The sequence below is a fragment of the Leuresthes tenuis genome, unplaced genomic scaffold (assembly GCF_036924035.1).
Source record: "Leuresthes tenuis unplaced genomic scaffold, fLeuTen1.0.hap1 SCAF_7, whole genome shotgun sequence".
In the NCBI taxonomy this organism is placed as follows: Eukaryota; Metazoa; Chordata; class Actinopteri; order Atheriniformes; family Atherinopsidae; genus Leuresthes; species Leuresthes tenuis.
In genome coordinates, this window is record NW_027325361.1 from 6521218 (window position 1) to 6540737 (window position 19520).

The following is a 19520-nucleotide window of genomic DNA, read 5'->3' on the forward strand; positions in this document are numbered from 1 at the left end:
CTTTGTATAATAAGATGATTTGGTGCTGACTCACATCCTAGTTGTTTAATCTGACAGTGACAAGATATCATTGTCATTTAGTCCTTTTCTAATGGCATAGATGTCTGCGATTTCTATTCCAAAAGTTGAGATCTCTTAAATCAGGAGGGTATGGCAAGGGCTACTGCAAGAAATCTGCTGCAATTCTGATGAAAAATGCAAAAGCAGCTACATCATAAGGATTATCTGTGAAAAGTTGAGTTCAGCAATGTAAAGTTCAGTTCTCAGACCATTTGAAACATGGACTTCTTTAGAAAAAATACTAAAGCAGAACTCGGTCCACACCTCCACCAGCTTCAGCTACAGCAGTGACCGAATGGGAAAGAAAAACACTGTGTAATGCCTAAAGGCAACTACTTGCAGTCTGATTTCAGCTTTCTTATAAATTCAGTGCAAGCCACATTGGGCAACAGGCATCAAATGAACTTGTCCACAACATCTTGTTTGATGTGTGCACACTGTACAACAACGATACCTGCTGAATCACAGTGGGCTGCGACTATGACAAACACAGATTTTTAAGCATTCTGTTAATGTTAAGTTTCACAAAGTGACAGACTGAAAAACTGTTTCATGAGATGTATTAATTTGTTAGCTGGTTTTCTTTTTTTTTCACTCTTTTTGTCACAGTCATGGTCTTAGCGAGAGGACACAGCATATAAACAAGACTTCTCGACTTGTCTGTATGCTTGAAGTCTGATTTGATTTCTTTGTCTGAATTCCACAAGTTACATTTAGTTTGTTAGAATTCTATCTTGATTGTTCAGGTGTGTTTTGGTTTTTATACAACTGCACCAGTGTTGCAGTGAGCAACATTTCATTCTGTGCTATGTTCCTACTGGTTGGTTAGGAAACATAGATGATACAACAAACAAACTGCAGGACGATCATCCTGAATTTATCAGATATTCATCCCTTGGCTATCTTTTGTCGTAGGGCCGCTGTTGCAACCATAGCCTTGCAATTAAAACATATATATGTATGGTCTGTAAAATGTATGAGGTGCACATACTCTTACCACACATTTCTTATTCAGAAATGCCTGTTTAAGTATATGGAAAAAAGTGCAGGCATGATTTGTTTTTTTATGCATAATTTATGCATCTGGCCCTAGGACACAGGGATGTAGGAGCTGAAACTGCCAAATGAAAAATGCTTTGTTCCTTTATGCCAGTGTAATGCAACATTAAAATGTGTGCTACGTGTAGGATAGGATTAATAAACATCACATTCTGCTGCTAAAAAGAAGAGTAGGAGATGTGTACTATATGGTTTTTCCCTTTTGTTCAAATAAGAAGGTCCTATTCAAGTTTTGTGAGCAGGTGTAAAACAAGTGCCAAGGACGTTTTTTTGTCATTTTGAAACATTTTTCAAAACAACAAACCCCAGCTTTTATCATCATTCAAAACATGTGGAGGTTGAAGAGGTGAGACTGAGGTCCTCCTGACATCCTGAGAGATGAGCTGAGGTGGTAAGCGGTCTGAGGGATGAACCTCATCCCTTTGCATGCAGTTTATTAATAAAACATGAGGTGTTTAGAGACTGTGTGTCCACCAGATCACTTTTATTTATGGAGCTTTAGTCTGAATAATGCTGCTGAAGATGTAATCAGCAGAGCAGCAAATCCCAGTGATCTATGTCTGTAGTCTTATCAGGTCACTGAGGCGATGAACGCTGGCCACATAGCGACAAATGCTCCTAATTATTACTGGACATGGGGTAAACGTTGTTGTGTCAAAAAAACAACCACAGTCCTTCACCTTCATCTGCATCAAAATTTGCCATGCTGATAAGAGACAAAAGTTACATTAAAAACAGTCAATAAGAAGGTAATCTATATAAACCCTGTCTCTAAGGTAATTAGGTTGGAATTGCCTCTTATGATCTCAAATATAACCTTTGTGATATTCTGCATTGGTACTGTGTGATGGCTGCACTGAATTTGGACTTGTTGGTTATTGGAAATAAAGGAAAATGTAAATGGCACAAGTAGAAAGTATAAAAAAACATGCTGCATAAATAAACAACAAACTAAATTAGATCATTTCCATTTCAGTTTACAATGACTGGGAGGTTATCTACTGTAATTGAAGGGTGTGAGAGGAATATCAATATAATTTCTAAATGCCACAAGTTTAAATAAAGCTCAAGTGGGAAATTCTAATATAAAGTATGATATAATAAGTAATCCCTCTCAATCATATCTAATATTAATTGCACATTCTCTGTTTGCATTATTGGATTTTCTTCTTACAGTTACTGAGTTCAGGACATTTATATCTGCAATGTTGAAGCAGTGAGTGCAGGGAAACTATACAAACTGTTTGATTTTCCTTCAGAGTGTAACATCTGTAAAGCAAATCTGAAAATTGTATTATAGATTCACTGCTTTACTGAGCTGGCTGGACAAGAACATTGTACACATTTTTTTGGTCATCCCGCCCATTGTCATCCCGCCCACAGTGGTTGCTCATTAATGCGATTTTAAAGTGAATTCTGCTGGTGTAATATACTGTATGGCTGGCCAGTAAAGCTTGTGATTTGGAGAAATTCTTTGTTGGTTTTACAGCAACACCGCATCTACTGTTGAGGAGGGGAGACTGAGATACTGCTGACCTCCTGAGACATGAGCAGATTTGGTGAGCATTCAGAGGGATGACCCAAATCTGTGTGCCTGCTGAATATCAATAACAAGTGGCGTTTTGAGAGATTGTATCTGCCAGATCCCTTTTATGGAGCTTTCTCTGCACAATACTGTTAGAGATATAATCAGTGAAGAAAATTACGGGGATTTACTGACAAAATAAATATATTATATTCACCATGTGCTGAAAAACAGGAAAGGGGATATGAACACTTTGCTTTTGTCAGGCAGTTTATGATAATGAACATCAGAAAAAACATCCATCTTACCAGATGCCAAAAATGTTGTACCATATAAGGTGTATACTAAGGTCAAATGAAAAAATGATTCTGACTGTGAACACAGTTCAGAACCTTTGATGACGAACTATGAACATGACCTAGCTCAGTTTTAATCTATGAGAACTGAACTTTAAACTAGTGTTGTGAAGTGTGAACTTGCAAGACATTGGTCCTGATGCTTAAAACCTCTGGAGTGAGAGAAGGTGTACTTTCTTTTTGTCTGACTAGATGCTTTTTGGGATCAGTTATCAGCACAGGACAATGTATCTTTATTATTTCCACTTGAGGGTTCCATCAGTGGAAAAAATGTTTTTCCTCCTCTCCTGACATGCTTTGTTTAGACTTTGATTTTATCAAATGGCTCAACGCTAAAGCTATGATTGGTGGATTCTTATGATCTACACATAGATAATCTTTCACTTTTAATGATTTCTGCTCATATAAAAGAAAGAAAGAAATTCAGTGGAAAACTTCCTTCATGGTCCTGTGTAGTAAGCCATCTAAAGAGTCAGGTCAGTACATACTGATATATCTGGTTACATTTACTGTATGCTCCAACTAAATAACTAGATATGACTGTAATACCATGACAGGCAACAGAAAGCTACTTCACATCTCTTACAACAATGAAGGCCACATTCCTATTCCAGAACAATTCTCAAGAACAATTATAATAGATAGAAACTGACAACAGGGGTGTGCTGTGTCATGTGTAATCAGACATCAGGCGGTGTGGTTTCTGCCTGCAGTGCTGCAGTCTCATCAGATCACTAATCAGGAAGGAGGCTGCTGGTGATTATCTAGCCCACCTCCACAGTGGAGCAGACAACAGCAGCACACTCTTCACTTGTCTTTCTTTTACCACTGACTGCTGCTGTTTCATCTGCATGAACAAGCATTAATCAGCTCTCTTCATTCAGGTGAGAGCACACTTATTTTCAACACCACGGTTGAGACATACCTTGATTGAGCAGCATGCTTAATTCGATTATGATTCCAGTGAGCTGTGAAATGTTTTTGCCCACATTTACATGTCAGACTAGCAGACATTCTAATGGTAATTTGGCGACTTTGAATTATGCAAGCATGCAGTGCTGTACAACTGATCCAAAATTATTGAGGAAAATTAAATCAGTTGATGGCTCTGAATGATTGTATAACTATGTAAAAAAGTGTCCCAGTACAGTAAACTACAATGAGAAAGTGTAAAATAAATACAAAGCATACACTGAATACAGAGAGATCCGAGAACTACTTTGAAAGTGTCATTTGTACATGGAGACAATTTGTAGAGGATATATCAAATAAAAAGTTCCAGAGAGTGTCAACAGAAGACTCAGAATCCCTCCATCATTAACAGTCAAATAACAGACTTTCGCAGAACACGATGAAACAAGTAAATACATTTGAGGAAAAAGTAAGTGTGATGTCAGTCATCAGATATTTCTCAGCAGGTCATGAGTCATTTTTTACAGTTCACCATCCATCTGTAATTATGATTACATTGACTAACAAATACTCCCAGGAAGCCACTGATGGGATGCTTGAAATTCTCCCCTTTGATAAATAAAACATCTGGAGATCCTTAATGTAAGTATTCTCCATCATCTGATGAGGGTATGATTCTCTGCATACAAACACAGGCACAGGAGGGACAGTGCTTATTCTTCTGCAGCTTCAGGTGATGTCCATACATTTTCTATACCTGCTTAATCCAACTCAGGTTCGCAGAGGGACTGGAGTCTATCCCAGCCGTCATTGGGTGAAAGGCAGGGTTCATCTTGGACAGGTGGCCCAGTCCATCACAGGGCAACATAGAGACAAACGAGTCAAACAACCATGCATACTCACTCCTGGGGTCAATTTAGAGGCACCAATTAACCTAACATGTATATTTTTTGGCAGTGGGAGGAAGCTGAAGTACCCAGAGAGAACCCACGCATACACAGGGAAATCATGCCATTGGTTGAAAATACGATCACGATATATGCTGTTAACTGATGTAATTTCTAAGAAAAACGACTTTCATCTGCAGTTTTGCTCAGGGCACCTCTCAAAATCGTAAATAAATCAAATATTAAGAAAGCCCCGAGGAATTACAAAGATAAATTGCACAGGTATGGGGAACTTGACCATGAGGTTAAGCCAAACTAAATCACAAGGCAATTGTTCAGAGGGAAACTAATGTCCAAGAAGTTCAACAGAACTGTTTGGTCAGTGCTGATACTTCTAACTGAAAGTGGACAAAAGCTGTTGATGACAGAGCAGTTACCTTTTAAAGCGTTTAGACAATGCTCAGAGGTGTATGCACTGTCTTGCAAAGACTAGTCATCAACTCTAACCAACTGCAGCCTGAAAGGTTTAATCAGATTGAGAGAAAACCCCTGAGTGAGCATACTGGTTCTTGAATGAGTTTTCATCTGTCTGACCCCAGCTAGTACTAATCACCTCAATAAGAACTTGTTTGTCTCACTCTGAGTAGAAATGTGATGCTAATGCACATTCCATAGTGGGAAATCTTTTGAAAGTTCAATAAAATCGATCAGTGGCATATTCTGGATTTTGACAGTACTAATAATATCTGCCAGAAAACAGTAAATTATATGACTTACTGTGATTCATTTGATTCAGTGTAACTGAAATTTCCATCGTCTCTCTAAATCATGAACTGTGACAGAACCGTATCTGATCATTTCACCAAAATGCCACAATGTTCAGAAGAATGATGTTCTATTATATTACAGCCAGGACTGAACTGCTTTTTATATGTTTTGAGAATGCAGAGCCAACTGCCTGTATCCTCCTACCTGGCTCCTACCTGATATGGGCCTCAGCTTCTCCAGCAATCTTGATATATTGGCCATTATGTAAACCTTTCTCACCTGTAGTTTGGGGTAGCAGTGATTTAATGTGAGTGAATGGTCAATATGCCTCATGCTGTTTGTTTTTTTTGGTTGTTTTTAATTGGTTCTATTTGTATTGCTTACTTTGCAGACACTTTAAGTCCCATGAGCGTGTACTCACCTTCTTTGGTACAACCAAGGTGTTTGTGTTCATTTTGTTATAGCAGTATTGCTGTGCTTGTTTGATACAACCTTAATGTGTGTCTTGTGTTGAGGCATTTGGTTTCCACTGTCTGGAATAGGGCCAAGCTTAACTTAGTTTTAGTACACTTCCCAGTCCCATTAGTTTCTCTTTGTTAGACTCACAAGGACAAGGGCAGTTAAACTGTATATTTATGTTTGGATTGGCAGGGTGGTCTTTGATTTATTAACTTTCTTATATTGGAACCATATCAGTTGGCTATGTTGGCATCCAGTTTGTTCTACTAATTGCATTGATTTGTGAACACCCACAGGCCCTGATTTCAGGTGCAGTTTTTCTCGTGTTATTCTATACTTTTATTTTCTGTCACTAAATAATAAATTACTTCTTTGTGACCAATTTAATCAGTTCTCTGTTACTTCCCCCTTTCCTGTCTGAACTGGATCATAACTTATCCTTGTACCTTTTTTCTAATAGTAGGAATTATACAGAGGTTTGATGAAGTGTCCAGGGATTTATAGCTGACACATGTATTAATGTACTAATATTTAATTAAACTCCTTTAAGCTGTTTTTTGTCATTGTCCTTCTTCTCATTTAGTTCCTCAATGCCTTGCACTTTTGTCTAACATCACAATCCCAAGCTCCATGGTAGATTGGATGTTAGACACTAACCCTTGTGATATATTCATATGAAGCAGAACATACACCTTCTGTCAGTTCAATGGTTTTACATAGCAGAAGCTAATAAATCATCTGGTCCGAACCAGTCCTTAAATTAGGTAATTACAACCTCCAATGAACAACATAGGGCATTACACTATCGTCATTTATTCAAAAGAAATTAAGCCAAAAGAATAAATCACCATGTGGAAAAACTCTTCATGCTTCCATAGAAAGTAAGAGAGTAAGTAGCAGCCAGGTACTACTTATCAAATGCTTTTAATTAACATATTATCAAGTGTAACCACTTCCGTGAAAGGAGCAGTTTTGGCAGTTTGCTGGTCTGTAGTATTCAGCTGTGTGTTAACACAGTGCCAAAGATGAAAGACATGCAACGGTCTGAGAAGAGCAATTGTTGCTGCCAATCAATCTGGGAAGGGTTATAGAATACTTCCAAACAATTTGGAGTCCATCATTCTACAGTGAGACAGATTATCAACAAATGGAAAACATTCAAGATAGTTGCCAATCTTCCTCAATATTTAGTTCAAGGAGCAAATAGCTGTCGAATACATTTTGAGTCTTAGTCATGCAGCTCAGAGAACATGTAGAAGGACTGAGGCCACATTCCCAATATTTCTGTTTTACTGGAGAACATCTCAGTTGTTTATGGCAAGGTCCTGTAACATTTGGCTTCTTTGGTGATTAACCAAAGAAGCCAAATGTTACTTAAAAAAAAAACATAAATCAGAAAAACAAAAAGCAATCAGTTCTTGCAGCTCATAATTCATAGTTCTACTGTCGGGAGCTGCGTGACACCACAAACATTTCAAATCTTGGGAGATATGAGTTAGTTTTTCTCAAAAGGTTTTCATGCACAAGATCCCCACTTTTTATTTCCTCCATATGAAGCCGTCACCACTCTGGTTATTTTGCTAAAAACATTTTGTCATTCCAACAGCAACTATTGATCAAATTCATTTTTATATTGGTGGCACTCTCTTTTTTTCTGTTTTCATCTCTTAACTAAGAGAAACATGCATCACTTTATTTGTGCCAAATATATTTTCATTTTAAATTTTGGGGCTTTGGAAAGAAATTAATCAAAAAGAAAATCTGCATTTGGTAATAAATTGAAACTCAAGGATGAACCCATATGGAAATTGAAAACAAAACAAACCTCAAAAAAATTTTTGATTATTTTTTTTAGCTCCTGTCTAAATCTTGCCTGTGATTGAAATTCTTTTCAGACAACATAGTTTAAATTTGATCAAATTGTTCCGAAGGTCATAGTCCCTAACAGGGAAATTGAAATGTGTGTTAAGCAAAAACAAATCAAATGTCTGCAGAGCAAATAAGGTGACAAAAAGCTATGTTTTATGGTCTGTGCTTCTGTGACAGTTCTAGTGTTGGCTGACCACTGCAGGTGGTAGAGTACAGGCAGGAAGTTAAAATAAAAGAAAAAAAGAAAACCGTAGTCTCATTGTAAAGATTCTTTTTATTTTTGTCCCATTACAGAGAAAAAACTAAATGAGGAACATAAAAGCTTGTTGACATGAAGTTTCAGAGAGTCTTTTACTCAGGATGAACAAATACATTTTTTTGTTTTAGAAATAACAGATGGATTTAATTTGATTTTACAACTTTCCTTTGGCAGGGCCGTTTAATGAGAACCTTGCATATCAATACTTCTGTCAGCTCTTTCTGTGGTTTAATGGCTCTGAAATTTCACATTTTAAAGGTTTCAAAGGTTCATCATCCTCCTTGAAAAGTGCTTCTTATGAATTTGGCCCAAAATGATTAACTGTAACAAAGTTGACTGAGTCATCACTTCTATTCGTCATTGTTCTCTCTAATAAATAATTTGTCACATTGTCATAACCACACAAATCACCAATTAATATACATTTTTAAATATCTACATCTTCAAAGGGACGGCATTACCAACTTCTTCTATCAACATCTGCCAAAGTCCAAATAATTCAAGGGAAAAACAAAACAGAATAGATAAAATCATTTGTGGTATCCTGTAATGCACTGTTTGGTAAGTCATCTCATTCTGTTCAGTCAGGTGCTGCTGCTAAATGAAAAACTCCTTTTGGCTTTCACTGGGTGCGCTCGGAGAGTCTGCCTGGCTGCTGAAAGGGAACTCGTGGCCATCTTCAGGCTGTGCTGCTTTTACTTCTGGATTCCGATATGTACCTTTCCTGCTGCATATGAATCTTACCATAAGTGCCAAAACAGTCACTGTAACAAAAATCACCACAGCGATCACACCTAGAAGACATAAAATGCAAAATGGTTTGGGAAAAATTAAATCTTACTCACTTTATTGATTTATCTATTTTGGTAAAAACTCTCTTGCATGTCAATGGTTAAGCAGAGGGAAGTAAGCACTGCTCTGTTGCACATGTTTCGGTTTTAGATGAACAGAGATGTAGACATGATAATGTGTTTATAAGCACTGTGCCAAACGCTGCAGTCTGCAGGAAGGTGATCTCTCAGGCTTTAGAATTGCATCACTGAACTGCTGCCCGGGTTTTTTTACACTATCAACCTTTCTGTTGCAACAGCACAACTACTGCCTGCACAGTCTTTTCACAAAGACCTGGCTTTAGGCCATTACTAAATAAAGTTTTATGTAGTCTATTGTTGATACTGTATAATTCTAAAAGTGAAGACATGAAATTCGCCCAGTTGTAATTTGAAAACAATCAAATTCTATTGCAGAAAAGGAAAATCATTCATTATCATCAAGCTAAAATTTTAATGTCTGTGAAATATTGCCAACACGCTGAAACAGTTGGTGCACTGTTGCTGGTAAGGGTTAAATATGACGTCAACACATGTCTGTATATTTTACTGAGAACCGGTTCTTTGATGCTTGTTGTACCTGAGGCGTTGAAAACAAACAACACACTTAAACTCTAGAGTACATTTAGCTGCAGTGTGGTTTGACCACACATCACAGTGTTGCTGCACATGTCTAATTTGTTAACATTAGAGCTAAACTGAAAATCATGCTGTATCGCACATGCAACAAATCTGATGTGAAGTCTGCCTTCGAGTCACGTTACTGGGGACATAATTGGGGTGCAAAATCAGAAAATGTGGTGTCCCAAGAAAGATTTCTGTGGGATTATAGTGACTTCTCTGACATGTCATGAGGTTTGTAATTGACAGCTTCACGTAGACACATGCATGACTTTTTCGTTGAGGACAGTAGTGGAGCAACACTATGTCAAATGTGCTAAATAAACTGACAGGGAAGCCACGCAAATAGAATTGGCAAAGATCTGATTGAAGTTTAGTTTAGAATCACATGTCATAATTTAATTATTATTATTCTTGCTGAGTTGGAGACTGCAACTTTACCTCCAATTAGTGCTGAGTCGTTCCTGATGGTGTTAACTAATGGCTGACCTGGATCCACTGAGCCAGGTTGGTCTACAAAAAGTTGAAAAGGGAGAACGTACAAGTGTAGATGTTAAGGAGAGAAAAAAATTGTAGGAAAAGAGAGAATAAGGGAAGGACAAAGTAGAGGAGTCGGAAGGTGGAGTTAGTGTAAGAACCATTAGTAAGTGCATATAGAGCTTGTTAAAAGCCTCTACACAGCCTTAAGGACTTCCCACCAGTTGTCTGGCTAATCTCATCTGTCGCAGTGACATCAGTCAGCCAACAGAGGAGGATACTTAATGCTGAGAAGATGGGATGTTTAACCAATGAAATATAGAGTAAGATAGGATGCAAAGGCTGAGTGTGCTTCTTGTACTGTACCTGATAAGGAGTGTGTGGTTTCTGCCGCGTAGGGATCAGCGAGAGCAGAGGAAGCACAGCTTGATTGTACCAGAGGGCCAGTGACTACAACACGGCTGTCAGGATCGAGCAGAGCAGCTTTCAGAGGACTGATGGAGTTAAACTGAACACCTGACAGGCAGCCAGTGAACCCAAGAGTGGACAACCCAGACAGCTCTACATCCAATCCATCAGACTCTAAACACATCAAGAGAAACAGATAATAAGGGAAGGCACACTTGTTCTCAGTGCAATGCAATTTCAAGTTTGAAATATGGCAAGTATTAGCAGTTATCTTGAGAACAATCATCCAAACAAGATGTTATTTATCGTCTGAAGAAAATAAACCAAAACATCAATGAAAATGCTGTATCTACAGACAATTCTAAGGAGCTTGAAAGTAAATATTTGGTATGACCACCTTTACTCTTCAACATAGCCCAAATCCTCTCAGACAAGCTTTCTGGGATTTCTTTGAGTCTTCAGGAATCGTTTTCTTGAAGGACATTCCGAAGTTCTTATTTGAATGTCGGGCACCTTTTGTTCCATTAAGATGTTCCAACAATGCTTCAACTAAAATTGAGATCTGGTTCCTGGCAATGATTCATCACCTCATTAAGACCTGTTTCCACAGTCCAGTTGTTGTGTTATTTGGCATGCCTTAGCCTTTTTTTTTACCCGTTTCCCTTCCCTTGAGAGTGGAAACTCAACCCAAAAGTAGTTTAACCGGTGTAGGGCAGATTCAGCCAAGCTTTCTAAGATCTCTTTGCAGTGTTCTCTGTTCTGTTCAATAAGAAGTATTAGGAGTAGTAGCATTAGTGCAGAGCAGTGACAGAGCAACAGCTATCTCTGATCTTGATGGTACCATACTGGCCCAAAGGCCATGGATGGCAGAACTGATGACTCTTTATCCCACCAGTGGCTGTCACACTGGCTAATAGAGGCTACGAGGGAGTCTTAGGGTGTATTCTGGACAGGGTTTAACTTTGGACATTTCATGGCATTTCATGTGTCTCTTCTGCAGTTCTTTGACTTGAACGTATTTGGGACGGACTTCATTTTTCCCCAGTCGTCCATGCTAATGACTAAAAACATTTTACACAGTTTGCATTTTTGAGCCTTCTTATTGACGGTCAAAATAGGCTCCTCCATTTGTGATGATATCAGACTTACAGTCTCACTCTGTTGTTTAGTTTCTGAAAACAAATCACTTCATCCCCATATGGTTTCGCTAATGTCTCTACCTTTTTGTTTCTATAGAGCTAGCCCTACATGCAACAAACTAACGCCAACATATAAAATGCTAACTTTGAGAGTGATGAGACTGTGGACAAAGGCCGTAAATTGACAGAGGAGTACAATGAAGAAGTAACCAGCAACACTGCCAAATGCAAAGAAGTTATCGCTGTGTTAAAGATCTTTCCTTCATGAAGTAACAAAAAATTATAGGTGCATTTGCTAATGAAGGCATGGGATGCTGTCTTCAGAGTGGAAGACAGGGTATGCACTCTGTTGAGCTTGGTCCGTGCTTCCCAAGGAGATTGTGGTGGTAAGACGCATGTATGCAATAAAAATACAGAAACTCTGTGACTGTGAGTTGACTGTGGAAAATATCAGTCGAATGTGACAGGGCTGATGAATTAGAAGACCAGCCAGGGAGTTGAGGACACTGACATTTCTCATCCTAACTGACACAACTTTTTTGCATACTCTGAGAGGGAAGAGATATACCCTCTCCACCATCTGACCTGCCAGTTGCTGTCATCAGCTCAGCTGAAACTAGAGGGACCCTGGCTAGGATCAACTCAAGGAAAGCATCTTTAACATCCCTCTTAGTTAAACCATTGTCCCCAGATTCTTCAAAACCTCTACAATAACACCAGTTGCAAAAAAATCTGTTGTGTCTTGCTTGATTGATTATTGCTCTGTCCCACTGATCCCCATCGTGATGAAATGTTTTGAGTGGCTTGTCAAACCACACATCACAACCAGCATCCCTGCATCATTGAATATGCACCAGTTTGCCTGTCATACCAACTGCTCCACAGAAGATCCAATATCTACAGCACTGCACACACTACTCTTCCAGCAGTAAAATAGAGACAACTATGGTGGAATCCTGCCAATTGAATTTAGTTTTGCAAATTAAAACCATTATCACCAAGAGACTGGATGGGTTAAAAGCGGAGGAGAAATTTTGTGTATTTCATACAGTGTGTACATGACAATAAATCTAATCTTAATCTTATGGAAAAATGTCTCCCACTGGGCCTGAACCCCACCATCTGAAAAAACATCTAAAACTCAATCAAGCTGAGTTATGGTTCCCCTCGAGGCTACGGGCCTTGTCCATTGCTGTTTACATTGTTTGTTCATGACTTTGTGCCCAGACATGACGGTAATTCAATCATCAAGTTTGCAGATGATACAGTAGTGGGACTCATTCACGGAAATAAAGACTCATTGAGTAGGGAGGAAGTCAGACAACTTGATAGCTGAGAGCTGACGCAGGGACAACCTGGTGCTCAAAGCAGACAAAAGGAAAAAGATAATCATCGAGTTTCAGGGCTCATGCCCTGAGTAACATAACCCTCAGCATCAGTGACTGTGTAGAAGAGAGAGTGAAGAGCATTACGTTCCTCAGAGTACAGATTATTGACAACCTCACCAAGTCAAAGAACACCACAAGGTTAGTGAAGCAGAGTCTACAATTTCTGAGAAAATACAACAGGCTTCACTCCCCACCAGCATCCTGATGATGTTCTACAGAGGTGTAGTTGAGCATGCTGACATATTCCATCTCAGCATGGCACTCAGGCAGAACTGAGTCAGATAAAAAGTCCCTAAGGAGGATTGTTAGAACGGTATAAAAAGTCATTAGAGAGTCATTCTGAAATCCAAGTAATATTACAGAGCCACCAGAGAAATAGAGCCCTGAAAATCATTAGACTCTTCACACATTCTCCACATCCTATTGCAACTGCTGCCCTAAAAAATAGACAAAAACAAAACAAACAAACGACAAAAAAAAGCTAGAATGGCTGCATTAAATGTAGAGCCACCAGACTGCTCAACATATTCCAGTCCCAAGCTGTCAGGAGATCTCAGAGAAATGCTCTCTTGTTTTGCATGTAATTACTGTTTTGTAAAGCAAAATGACAATAAAATTTGATTTGATCACTGTTCAACAATGTTTGAGACATTGTCATTGTATTTTGTCCTAGAAACCAGAACATCATACCATTTCTACTGGATAAACTTGAGGACAAGAACTGTTAAATCAAATTATGTCTTCTCTGTACCAGCTTCCCATGCAGTGTTAATCAATGCCTGCATAGACTGCAGTAAACCAAAACCCCTAACAGCCAGAATCATAATCAAAATCTTGCCAATTTTCTTTCCTCATATCACTGTGATGGTTGACCCATTTTTCTAGGCTATCTGAGTGTAAAAATGGATGAGAATTGTAAATGATTGCATCCTATTTCTAGGTACATTTTAAACAGCATCCCAGCCTTTTTGAACATGGCCTTGTATTACTCTACACTGCACCAAGAAAAAATTATACAATTAAAAAGGTATAAACTCGGCTCAAGACTCAGATTTAACACATCCCCCTTTTCAATTTGATAAAGTTGTCATCTACTATTGACATTAAGACACATAACAAATCACTAAAGTTGATTAAGTAAGTTTGATCAGCATGTTACATATTCACACATATGGAACACTTTCGATCAGCATAGACTGACTCATTTATTCATTCTGTGTCTTTCTAATGCTTTACACAAAGAAATAGAGCTATATGCTACTGGCTCCAATGCAGAGGGGCGAAGGATGGCTGCACACTTAGGCTAGCTCAGCATGGATACACACTTAGCATGGGTGTTTGGATGGGATTTGCAAACACCCTGAAAAGCAGTGATTGGCTCTTGGTTTCCCTCCTACCCATTACCACTTGTGTCTGCACATCTCCTTCCCTGCTGCCGGGTACTTACACAGAATAATCCCTGAAAATGTATTGACATGCCTTTCAAGAACATTCAGCCACACATTTACTCTATATGGTCTCCTTTGGCTTTCATATGTCTAGTAGTGAGGAACAACATTCCAGCTTTGGTACAGCAAGAAAGCATGGAGTAACCATTAAGTATTGGATTTATTTGAAGGCCAGAGTTCAACAAGAAGATAAAAAGCAGTGCAAAGTAAGCACAAGTGAGACTTGCCTCAATTAATCCCTGCATCACACTAGCATTTTGCAGTGGGCATAGACCAAGTACTGCAGAATCTGACCGTTTGCATATAACTTGAAGGGAAATCAGCTGAACTGTTGGCTTTTGAAACTTCTTTCACTGAGTAAACGCTTGAGAGAGGGAAAAGGAATAAAGGAATTAGGTTATAAGGATTTATTCATCTTAGTGTGGAGCAAATTCTTTGAAGAAACTGCTGTTTGAATAAAAGCACTTGAGAGAAAAACACTGCCAAAACATAGAACTGATTCTGGGGATGCAGCAATACCACATTTCTTTAAATTGAGTACAAGTACAACTATTTACCTTTTAGTACCTTTTAATACAGAGTATCGATATGAGTACTAATCAAGACGATTACAGTTCTTACAATTGAACACATTTTCTTTTCTTTAGGCATATTCAACAAAAATATAACTGCACTTTGTGCATTTTAGTAATATGAAACTACTCTTAGAGCAACATATTGTTTTAACATTTTAACTTTCACAAACACATTGCAGGAAAATTAAGCTCTTGTCACTTTGGTATTGGTTCTGTACTATCGGAACATTTTAATAAATACTGAGTAAGAATACATGCACATGGTATCTGTACCAATACTGGTATCGGTATCTGTGCATCCCCAACTGATTAAAAGGAAACATGAATATCCAAAGCAAAGTTTTGATAGATGATGGCTGACAGATGATGAAAGCAATATATTTCTGAAGACAATTTGTGTTAGCTCACCTAATCAAGAACCTATCATAGAATCTAATTAATGTGTCAGTACCCCAGAAAATGTAAGAGCGAGTCCTAAATAGAATCTTAAGTAGCTACAGAAACTGTTTAAATGTCCACAATTAAACCACAATTATTCCTGCAGAGCAAAGTGATAACGCAACACATCATTGCCCATCATCAAAATTATTACCAGGGAGGAAGACATCTTTTAAAATGTAAATACGCAGTGTAGCCTGGCTGGATAGGGTGTTTTATCGGCTGCATACTCAGTCAGGCTATGAGTTTTAAATTGAATGTGATAATCAGGGCAGCAGGAAATATTTTGCCCTTGATTTATACATCTCATGACACATTCAGAGTGGGAAAAGAAAATTAAATGCAGCTGTAAGGAAAGATTATCTGGTTGTGCACTGTGCACATTTAGTCTGTTTTACATTATTGCAATATTGTTATACATTAAAGCTTAACCAGCTACTTTATGTTAAGATTTTTTCTGATTGAAGGATATCAAAGACCATCATGCAAAAAAATGTAGGCTGAACAAATAAAATAAAATATTAAAAATCCTTGAATGGGGAAATTTAAATTCAAATAAAAATATGAAATGAAGGATTGGTGTTTGTTCAGGAAGCCAGAGACAAACAGTGGCAGAATTGGCCTTGAATTCATGACCTGAATATGTCTGGCCATTCTTTCCTGGTCTATTAGTTAGGCTGATGGATGACAGGGCATACGGGGAGTGACAGTACATCAACTACCCTGCTGCCTCTCTGATGCTGATATGACTATCTGAGTCCTCTGGCTCAGCAGGGGTGGCAGCTGGGTCACATGCTAACATGGCCTGGGTCAGCAATAAAAAACTCTGAACCTAAAAACAACAACAGCACCAAGTTTCTTACATGTCAACCATGTACTGGCTGAAGTAAAATCTTATTATTATTTTTTTTTTCATGATCAGAATTGCTGTTAAAAGTTTAATATTTTTAACTCTAAAATATGTATGTAAATGCAGCTTCCAAACTTTTCTGCTTATCAGGTTTATCATCTACTGATTAGATTCAGATGCTTTCAGCATTTTCTTTTCAGGAAAACAAGGAACCATGGAGACACACAGCAGGATACAACCGGGGGAGAATAAAGTGTGAAACAATGGTTAATGAATATGATTCATATTGGGAAAGATGAAATAAATAAATACTTTGGCTTTCTTATGCTGTCATGCTAACCTTTATTTTACTGTTTCATAAGTAACTTTCAGTCAGTCTTTTATAATAGCAAACTCACATGGTGACATTTCAGGAAAAAGAAGTTATAGCAGAAAAGAGTCAGCGCAACTGTCAGAAAGTCTTTTGTCTCTTATACATCTTTTCTTCACATACATCTTTTCTGTAGGCAACGGAAGAAATTATGCTGAAAGTGAAGTGTTCCATCATGCAGATAACGATGAAATGTTCTGTTTGACTTTCTGGTTTACTTTGACCCCAGCAGCTGAGACATATGAGTTAGGTTGAATTGTGTGAGTGCTGACTCCAATCTTATAAGTAATTTGTTCCTTTCAATATCTTTTCATTAGCATACAAAGTGAAGGACCTCTTTAGAAGTTATAACAATTACAGCTGTCTGAAGCTCCACTCAGACTCAGACAAGTATAAAGATTGAATTACTCACTGCTTCAATGACAGAGATAGCACAGAAACATAAATGGTACTTTCTCAACTTCTATATATCTTTTTAAACATATGGTGCAATTTACACAAATATTCAACCCACTGTTTGAGCTTTCTGAAATGTATCTAATGTCAAATAACTGTTGCATAAGTGGGTGGCTCCTTCCTTTTCAGTTTCTAACATCTCCAGGACAAAATAGTCAATTCAATAACATTTAACGGTAAATATGGATCTCAAGTTTGTTTTGCAAAGCATCTAATCTCTTACAGAGAGTACAATTTATAAGCTGCTCTTCTCAAAATGATGAACAAAATGAGGCCCAATATCTCAGTTCTGTTATTCAAATGTGTCTGTCTATAAGTGCTGGAATCTGCTCAGAAAGACCCTCACTTACCCTGCACTCTGCCCAGAGTGAGTGATTTGATGCTGTTGAATTCCATATCAGATGTCAAGTTGAAGTCCTCTATGGCACTCTGGTCGATCTAAAACATGATTTATGTCAGACAAAGACCAATAGCAATGATAAACAGTCAAGGACAAAGTTGTTAATGTTAAGTATTTAAAAGACGGGACGTCTAGTATGTGAAGAAACTCCAACATGTTGCTGCAGCAAGGGAAGCAACATGGAAACTTAGCAAGAAGCTGAACTTTTACACCGATTTGCAGATTGAAATGCGGTACAACCCTAAAGCTGGAAACAAATTGACTTCAGAGTCTTTGTGGTGCACAGCAGCTGAGAAGAAAAGACTATGTGGAAACATTCTATAGACTCAAAATAAGTAAACAAGTGATGTACATGATGTTCGATTAGTGTAAAAAGTCACGCATATACCTGATAGAAGGACATCAAACTGTCAACCAACAGAACAGCAAGTTTACAAGGGACCATGCCTCAATCGTATTTACAAATTTTATTTCACAAGGCTGTGATGAGGGTGACAACTGCTCCTTATTCCTTCACTTGTCATCTTGAATTTTAATACTTTGGGACAGTGACTGATGTCTTCTCTCTTAACTTGATAATTTGTTGTTGCACACAAAGGTCCAGCAGGTTCAGTTGGTACCAATTTAGTTTCAGCAACACAAACTGAAATATAGTTTGTCATTTTTAAACAGTGATTATGAATGCTATTCATGAACAGTGCTGCAAACATGATTTATATAGATTGTTTTAAGGGGGAAGAATAAATGTCAGCTGACAACATTATAACACTTTTTTTCCCTTCTATCCATGCTGAAGCTCTTTTTTTGTTCTCTCTTGTATAAAGCAGACTAAATGCTACTCTAGATTTGGATTTTTAACCAAAATGAGAGCAATATTTTGATCTGGTTGGTGTCCATAACCTCACCCTTGCCCCTGACATAAGCAGTTCTTTGCTCTGGCCCTGCAAAGAGCTGTTGCATCTCACCAGTATTTGAGGCTGTGCAAAGAACTAGAGAACTAGTGCAAAACAGAAAAAAATGGTTCTAAGTTAGGCACAGACTCCAGGTTTGGTGGAAAAACCCCAAAAGATACTTAGAGTGAACCAACCAAAGGTCGCAAGACATCAACCATGCATGATCCCAGCCTCCAACATGTTAAGTCAATCTGGTGTGTAAATGAAGCAGGTTCCCAGTCAGCACTTGTGTGTCACAAGCCTGTGCTTACAAGACCACTGGTGGCATGCAAGGCAGGGACACTCCCCCAGGCTCCACAGGCCTGTCTGCTTGCTAAAAACATTTTGTGCACCGATATAGTGGACATGCACTTGGTTTTCACATGCAAGACTTCTCAGACTAATTAGGTGCAACAGATGTATCACTTGACACATATGTAATTTATCAATGTCACATTTGTTAATGTTGATAAAGCAAAGAGTAAAGCAGAGAAACACAAATTATCTTGACTACAGAAAAAAAAGATCTATAGTTTATTTAATCTAATTCTGCCAAGTTCCCAAGAACATTCATGTAATTAGGGTCAGTTATGGCTCCATAGGCAAGATGTCTACTGACACCCATCCATCCATCCGCCCATCCATCATCTGCCGCTTCTCCACCCCAGTAGAGAATATGCTTTTCACGATTTTGCTGAAATGTGATAATTTTCTGATTAATGCTGCCTGATGCTCAACAATAAGTCGAAACTGCTGCTTCTATATGTTGTAGCCCTGCAAATTACCGTTTTAACAGTGAGACATTCTGGACAGCTGTCAGTCACACATCTGGATGTAATAGCTGATGAGTAAAAGCCTGAATTAGTCTAATCTATCTTCTGTGGACTGGTTCAGGACATCCTTAATTTTCTTTGCAGGGTGTGAATGGTCATCAATTCATCTTCTGTTGAGGAAACGTGTATAAAGAGTGTTTCAGAATGCAGTGTAAAATGATATGATTGCAATGAATGTAAGTAGGCTGTATTGTGTATTTA

The 19520-nt window shown here is 38.2% G+C and overlaps 2 protein-coding genes across 2 annotated transcripts in view; one reads left to right on the forward strand and one right to left on the reverse strand.

Annotated features, from left to right (window-relative positions):
- cp (ceruloplasmin) overlaps positions 1 to 19520 on the forward strand; it is a 442499-nt gene that overhangs the window by 46683 nt on the left and 376296 nt on the right. The gene's annotated exons all lie outside the window — the stretch shown is intronic.
- LOC140311609 (contactin-associated protein-like 4) overlaps positions 8186 to 19520 on the reverse strand; it is a 99437-nt gene continuing 88102 nt past the window's right edge. Inside the window, exons 21-24 of the mRNA XM_072389015.1 lie at positions 17505 to 17592; positions 10449 to 10664; positions 10047 to 10118; positions 8186 to 8948 (exon numbers count right to left, since the gene is read on the reverse strand). Coding sequence (XP_072245116.1) covers positions 8752 to 8948; positions 10047 to 10118; positions 10449 to 10664; positions 17505 to 17592 — 573 coding nt within the window. The 3' untranslated portion in view covers positions 8186 to 8751. The remainder of the gene's footprint in view (positions 8949 to 10046; positions 10119 to 10448; positions 10665 to 17504; positions 17593 to 19520) is intronic.